This window comes from Etheostoma cragini, chromosome 15 (assembly GCF_013103735.1).
Source record: "Etheostoma cragini isolate CJK2018 chromosome 15, CSU_Ecrag_1.0, whole genome shotgun sequence".
NCBI lineage: Eukaryota > Metazoa > Chordata > Actinopteri > Perciformes > Percidae > Etheostoma > Etheostoma cragini.
In genome coordinates this window covers 20,073,665-20,080,579 of record NC_048421.1, presented here as the reverse complement: position 1 = coordinate 20,080,579, position 6,915 = coordinate 20,073,665, and the positions used below count along the sequence as shown (strand labels likewise).

Below are 6,915 nucleotides of genomic sequence, written 5' to 3'. Positions count from 1 at the left end.
ACACTTAAGTGTGACAAACATGCAAAGGAACAGGAAATGAGGAAGGGGGCAAACACTTTTTCACACCACTGTAGGTGTATGTGTGGGGCACTCAGAAGGGTAAAGTTTAAAAAGCCTGTAATATATCCATGACAATGCATGAATACACAGTGAGGAAAATAAGTCTTTGAACACCCTGCTATTTTGCAAGTTCTCCTGCTTAGAAATCATAGAGGGGTCTGAAATTGTCATCGTAGGTGCATGTCCACTGTTAGAGACATAGTCTAAAAAAGAAATCCAGAAATCACAATGTGTGATTTTTTTAAAACTATTTATTTGTATGATACAACTGCAAATAAGTATTTGAACACCTGAGAAGTCAATGTTAATATTTGGTGCAGTAGCCTTTGTTTGCAATTCCAGAGGCCAAACGTTTCCTGTAGTTTTTCACCAGGTTTGCACACACTGCAGAAGGGATTATGGCCCACTCTTCCACACAGATCTTCTCTAGATCAGTCAGGTTTCTGGGCTATCGCTGAGAAACACGGAGTTTGAGCTCCCTCCTAAGATTCTCTATTGGGTTTAGGTCTGGAGACTGGCTAGGCCACGCCAGAACCTTGATATGCTTCTTACAGAGCCACTCCTTGGTTATCCTGGCTGTGTGCTTCGGGTCATTGTCATGTTGGAAGACCCAGCCTCGACCCATCTTCAATGCTCTAACTGAGGCAAGGAGGTTGATCCCCAAAATCTCGCAATACATGGCTCCGGTCCTCCTCTTCTTAATACAGTGCAGTCAACCTGTCCCATGTGCAGAAAAACACCCCCAAAGCATGATGCTACCACCCCCATGCTTCACAGTAGGGATGGTGTTCTTCGGATTGTACTCATCATTCTTCTTCCTCCACACACGGTTAGTGGAATTATGACCAAAAAGTTCTATTTTGGTCTCATCTGACCACATGACTTTCTCCCATGACTCTTCTGGATCATCCAAAGGGTCATTGTCAAACTTAAGACGGGCCTTGACATGTGCTGGTTTAAGCAGGGGAACCTTCCGTGCCATGCATGATTTTAAACCATGATGTCTTGAATGACGTCTTGGTGAATTACCAACAGTAACCTTGGAAACGGTGGTCTCAGCTCTTTTTCGGTCATTGACCAGCTCCTCCCGTGTAGTTCTGGGCTGATTTCTCACCTTTCTTAGGATCATTGAGACCCAACGAGGTGAGATCTTGCAGATCCCCAGTCCGAGTTTGATTGACAGTCATGTTTAGCTTCTTCCATTTTCTAATGATTGCTCCAACAGTGGACCTTTTTCACCAAGCTGATTGGCGATTTCCCCGTAGCCCTTTCCAGCCTTTTGGAGGTGTACAATTTTGTCTCTAGTGTCTTCGGACAGCTCTTTGGTCTTGGCCATGTTAGTAGTTGGATTCTTACTGATTGTACGGGGTGAACAGATGTCTTTATGCAGCTAACAACCTCAAACAGGTGCATCTAATTTAGGATAATAAATGGAGTGGACGTGGACATTTTGAAGGCAGAATAACAGGTCTTTGAGGGTCAGAATTGTAGTTGATAGACGGGTGTTCAAGTACTTATTTGCAGCTGTATCATACAAACAAATAGTTTAAAAAATCATAAATTGTAATTTTTGGATAATTATTTTTAGATTATGTCTCTCACGGTGGACATGCACCTACGATGACAATTTCAGACCCCTCCATGCTTTCTAAGTGGGAGAACTTGCAAAATAGGGTGTTCCAATACTTATTTTCCTCACTGTAGTTACAGGTACAGGTCACCTGACTGCCAATGAGTCATATCAAACCATTCCAAAATCAAGCTGTTTTTGGTCCTTTATATCACACTGATCATGTGACACTTTCTACCATGTGATCACTGGCAAATGACCTATAAGATACAGCTCAAGGACAGACATTTTATACTTGCCCTGATAAAGGCCTAAATGGCCGAAACACATTGTCATGTTTTAATGATTTAGCCCAGAATATATTTACGGCTTACTGAACTTTACCTATCTTGAGTGCCTCATTTAACGGATCTCCGCCTACGTATACATGTCAGATGACAACCATTGGCTCTTAACGCCTCATCTGTTGTCTCTTCTCCCAGCAAATCAGTCAGCATCAGGAGCTGTTCATCCAGATGTTGAATGAGCCAGTGGGAGAGGGGGGAGATGTGCCAGAGGTTGGAGAGCTGGGGGCAGCAGGGGAGGAGGGCGCACCTGTCAACTACATCCAGGTTACACCTCAGGAGAAGGAAGCCATCGAAAGGGTGAATATTGAAAATGTGTTTCTGTGCCTCTGTACCGGTGATGGCCACGACTGGAGGCGTTATGCTTTTGGGTTTGTCCATCCGTCTGTCTGTTGTCCAGTCAAAAGTTCCAGTTCACAGTGGCTTCACAAAACGCATTTTGGGCCATAACTTAAGAATTCCTATACCAATGTATGACATTCAAATAAATATCCAACAGGATAAAGTGATGACAATTTCTATCCAAAAGGGCAACTTCACTGTGACGTCATGTTCTTGTCTGGCCGTTATTCAACAGTATAGCTTAGGAACAGATGGGGAGACATTTGGTTTCCAGCGCTGTGGCGTTTGCATAGATCCAGGGCTAAAAGTACTCCGGCACCGTGCCGGATCTCCAGCGTGTGGCCATGAGGAAAAAGAAATAAAAAATATATATATTTGGGAACTTGCATGCTGTTTAATATTTGGTTTTTACGCGCTGGGTTTAAGCAGTCATCAAACTTCCACCTACCAATGAAACAAGTTCCAGCCAATCAGATGCAAAGTAGGGCGGGTCTTTGCCAAAAAGTGAGAGTGCGGTGTGGTCTCCCGCAGACCGTCTCCGCAGCGACGGCAACAGCTGCGACTGTGCCTTTGCTGACAAACCGTGTTTGGGATAAAAACAATACGCGTGTGCACGTTTGTAGCAAAACGATGGCCACTGTTTAAAATGTATCTGTAGCATGACAACGCTGTCTGTCTGGAGTTGGTGTCCCAGAGTATAGATGTCTAGCTATATGAAAAGCAAAGCTTTTAATTAATGTACATAAAGCAACTCATGTCAACATGGACAAAATCACTTTGATGATGACCTGGGCAAAGTAAGAAGAGGTTGTTTTGATGTGTGTGAAGCATCCATGTTTCAACAAACAAACAAATACACTTAATACCCTTCCATTTAATTCCTTAAGTCTTGTATTATGAGTCTGGACAGACATGGACGTAAACTGCAACAACTGCTCTGGTCGGCGGAGGCATACAGCCGGTAATCCAAGGCAGTACATGCAGTTGTTGTTGTTGTTTTAGTTTGTGCCTTGTTAGATCAGAAACATAGACAGTTGCAGGTCTTGTTCTTAAAGCTCCCCACTCTTTCTTCTGTCCCTTCTCTGTATCTCGTCGCCACAGTTGAAAGCGCTGGGCTTCCCCGAGGCCCTGGTGATCCAGGCCTACTTTGCCTGCGAGAAGAACGAGAACTTGGCGGCCAACTTTCTCCTCAACCAGGGACTGGAAGATGACTGAGCAGCGCTGCCTTCCTGCTCCTCCCTCCCACCCTTCCCCTCTTCAGCTCAGCATAAAAAGACTGCACCCCCAATTTTACTGTACAGCTACCAACCTCAGCTCAACCCGAGAGGAGAGGAGGGGAGAGGGCAGAGCCAGCAGGGAAGGGAGGGGGGGGATTAACGGGGTGTGTTAGGTAATGGTGGGGTTACACACTTAAAAGTACACAAAGTGGAGGTTGTGTGCAGGAAGGGCAGACTCAAAGATTATTGGAGGTTGGGGTAAAGAGGTGTGGAGGAGTGATGAAATCCACGTGAATTCCAATGGAATGTGTTGGGTTTGTCTAGGGGACATCTATAATTTGATTTTAGACGCGCTTCGTGACATGGGGGGGTGGGGGGACGAGAGAGAGTGTGTGTGTGTGTGTGCATGTGTCTGTGTGCCTGTGCAGATGGGTGCGATACAGTTAAGCTAAAAAAAAGTAATCAATTTGCATTCTCTTAAGTTTGTTAATGCTGTAGCTGGATTGTATGGAAGCTCCTCACTGCACTTCAACATTATCAGTGTGTGTAACTGCTTGTATGAACCTCTGTAAGCCTCATGTACGTTCGTCCAAGAATGATATTGGCAGAGATAGACTGAACCGTGCTGCCCTTTGTATGTGTCTGACATGATGTTGCCGGGGTCTGTTTGGGGGGGGGGAAGGAATGGGAACTAAACTGACAAATAAGTATCTGGTTTGGTATTCTGTTCACTTTGTACCTCTCATTCAAGTCAATTCAATTTTATTGAAATGGCGCTAAATCACAACAACAGTTATCTCGCTGCATTTTTCATAAAGAGCAGGTCTAGACCGTACTCTGATGTTATTTACAGAAACCCAACAGTTCCCACCAAGATCAAGCACTAGGTGACAAAGGCAAGGAACCTTTTAAGAGGCAGAAACCACGAGCAGAACCAAGGCTCAGGGTGGGCGGTCATCTGCCTCGACCGGTTGGGGGTCAGAAACAGAGACACACAGACAGAAGAGACGTGGAGAATTGTAGCAGAGGGTTTTGAGCAGAAACATGGAGGCAGCAGATGACTCCAACCACAGATCCAGACTCCACAGCTCCAGAGCCAGAAACACCTGCAGGAAGTGAGATGAGGAGAGGGGCGAGAGAGCACAAGACTCGGGGAGAGGGAAGAAGTCGAGTTAGTAACATGCATCCCATCTGTCCTCCATGGTAGCTGCACCGATCACAGCCAGTCAGAGTCCTTCAAATATGGAACTATTTAGTCTATGCTAATAGCTTCTGGTACTTATTATCACTACCCATATAAAGCAACTTAATATTCTCCAAGATTCTGATAATGTATTTTCTCAAGGTCTTAAGCTATTATGATTTAAAAATGCAGCACTAGAGGGAGAAACCCAAGGAGACACCTGGCCCTAAGGTAAAGTTAGTACAGTTAGTCACATTTAGTCAAATTTGTCAATTTTAGTTGTTTGTAGGTTGATCCACACATATAGAAAATAATTGTATATTTCCCCGGTTTACCAAAAGAGACATTTGATCAGAACTGTTAAGTTGCCAGGATTTGACCCACAGTATGTGTGCAGACATTTCACAAGTTAACCAAAATGATTAAATACCCACACATAAATTCTTATTTGTTATAAGCAAATTTCTTTGCAGATAAATCCGTGTACTGCTTGGGGGTTGAGTGATCGAGTCATCAGGAACATGAAACAACTTATTCTCGGGTCACAAAAGAAACCACTTCATCCAGTTCTTTTAGCCTTTAACAATTTTCAGACGTTGAAAACACTTCAGGGAATGAACAGAGACCCACGTGATTGTACCTTATCTTCCCAACCTGGGGAAATTATCAGAAATATAAATGATTCAATTTGATTAAATCAGTTCTAATAAGGCTTAGAATAAATGCGGACTAAAAGTAACTAGTTCCCTGTTTGAATGGACTGGCAGTCTTGGTGCCCTGCATTACATGGCCAGTGCTGCCAGTTGGACTCAACCTTAGACCCTTGTGGCCTACATGCAACAAGCAGGGGCCGGGCTGGAGCCGTGGCCTAGGCCTCCCCAGGGATCTGATCGGCCGCTCCTGGTGGTCAGAAGGTGGGGGGTCGTTGGGTTATTAGCAGCATCGGGTAAACACTCAGGCCTCTGTGTGAAGTGACAAGAAAATCAATCAAAATACTAAAAAGATACGCTGAATCACTAAATAGAGATGGAAAAATCACCTGCAGATGCAGAACGACTTGAGAAAGATTGACTACAGAGACAAAACGACTTCAACTACACAGGATGACTTCATAGAAAAACCTAAAGAGTTTCACGAGACGCTTAGTGACTTTAAATCAACACCAGAGAACGTTTCCAGCGTTAACCCTACAGGTTGGAAGTGGAATTCTCTTCTACATTACATTACATTACATTACATTGTGCAACTTTTCCAGCTAGGGTAGCGGTTCTGTAATTCGAATGAACTGGACACATCCGCTTCCACGTGGGGGGGTGTCACTACCCGATTAGACGAGTGAAGATGTGAGTTGCGCATGCGTTGCTTTGCGATAATTAACCTAAAAGATGCTAACGACAGACTTCTGTAATGTCAACACAGTAAAAATGGACCTACTTAACGAAGTTGGTTCACTGCTGGCTACAAGTTAGCATCAAAAACAACAAAGGCTGTCAGTTGAATGGTGTTTTGAGCTAAAGTTAGCAATCAATCAATCAATTTTAGTGTGACACGTCATACCGTATACGTTTAAATCTGAGCATGCGCGAGTCCCAGCTGCACTCGACTCCCATTGGGTATGACGGGACCAAAGCGGGAAAAGTTCTCTAGTGTTGCTTTAGAGAGACGCAGGACAACTTTGATGCACAGAATGACTTCAAAGGGACACAAAACAACCGAGACTAACTAAGCAAAACGATGCCGTCGCATCATTGGTCGTCATTTTGTGTCTCTTTTAGTCTGGGTGTCTCCCTGCGTCCTGCGTCCAGTGTCCGACGTATATATTAATTGATTTCCCTTTAGAATATTTAAAGTTGTGTATTTGGCATTAATGTAATACACTGAATTAACAATATGCAATTAATTATTGCCAAGAACCAAGTTTTTAACGTGATTCTTAAATCTGTCTTAATTTACAAATGTGTATTTAAATTCCTCTTCGTCTTTCTAAACCAGCCCCCGACTTAAAGACCTGTGTTTATCTGGAATATAAATATAGATAACAAATACACGGGGACACATTCTGTACGTAGCCTATATATAAAGCCTACACTATCTAGGCGCAACTACACACACAACAGCCAATGAGAAGAGCTCGTTCAGTGAGGAGCAGGTCGGTTCTCATCGCCATCTCACTAATGTCTTACTGATTCTCTACTTTAG

At 43.8% G+C, this 6,915-nt stretch overlaps 1 protein-coding gene across 2 annotated transcripts in view; it reads left to right on the top strand.

Moving 5' to 3' along the window:
* rad23aa (RAD23 homolog A, nucleotide excision repair protein a) overlaps positions 1–4,158 on the top strand; it is a 13,871-nt gene extending 9,713 nt beyond the window's left edge. The window contains exons 8-9 of one of the 2 annotated variants that reach the window (XM_034893710.1): positions 2,113–2,274; positions 3,418–4,158. In XM_034893710.1, coding sequence (XP_034749601.1) covers positions 2,113–2,274; positions 3,418–3,531 — 276 coding nt within the window. In that variant the 3' untranslated portion in view covers positions 3,532–4,158. Of the gene's footprint in view, positions 1–2,112; positions 2,306–2,374; positions 2,822–3,417 lie in introns of those variants that run through there. The other variant, XM_034893711.1, reaches the window with a different exon arrangement.
* The last annotated feature ends 2,757 nt before the right edge of the window (positions 4,159–6,915 follow it).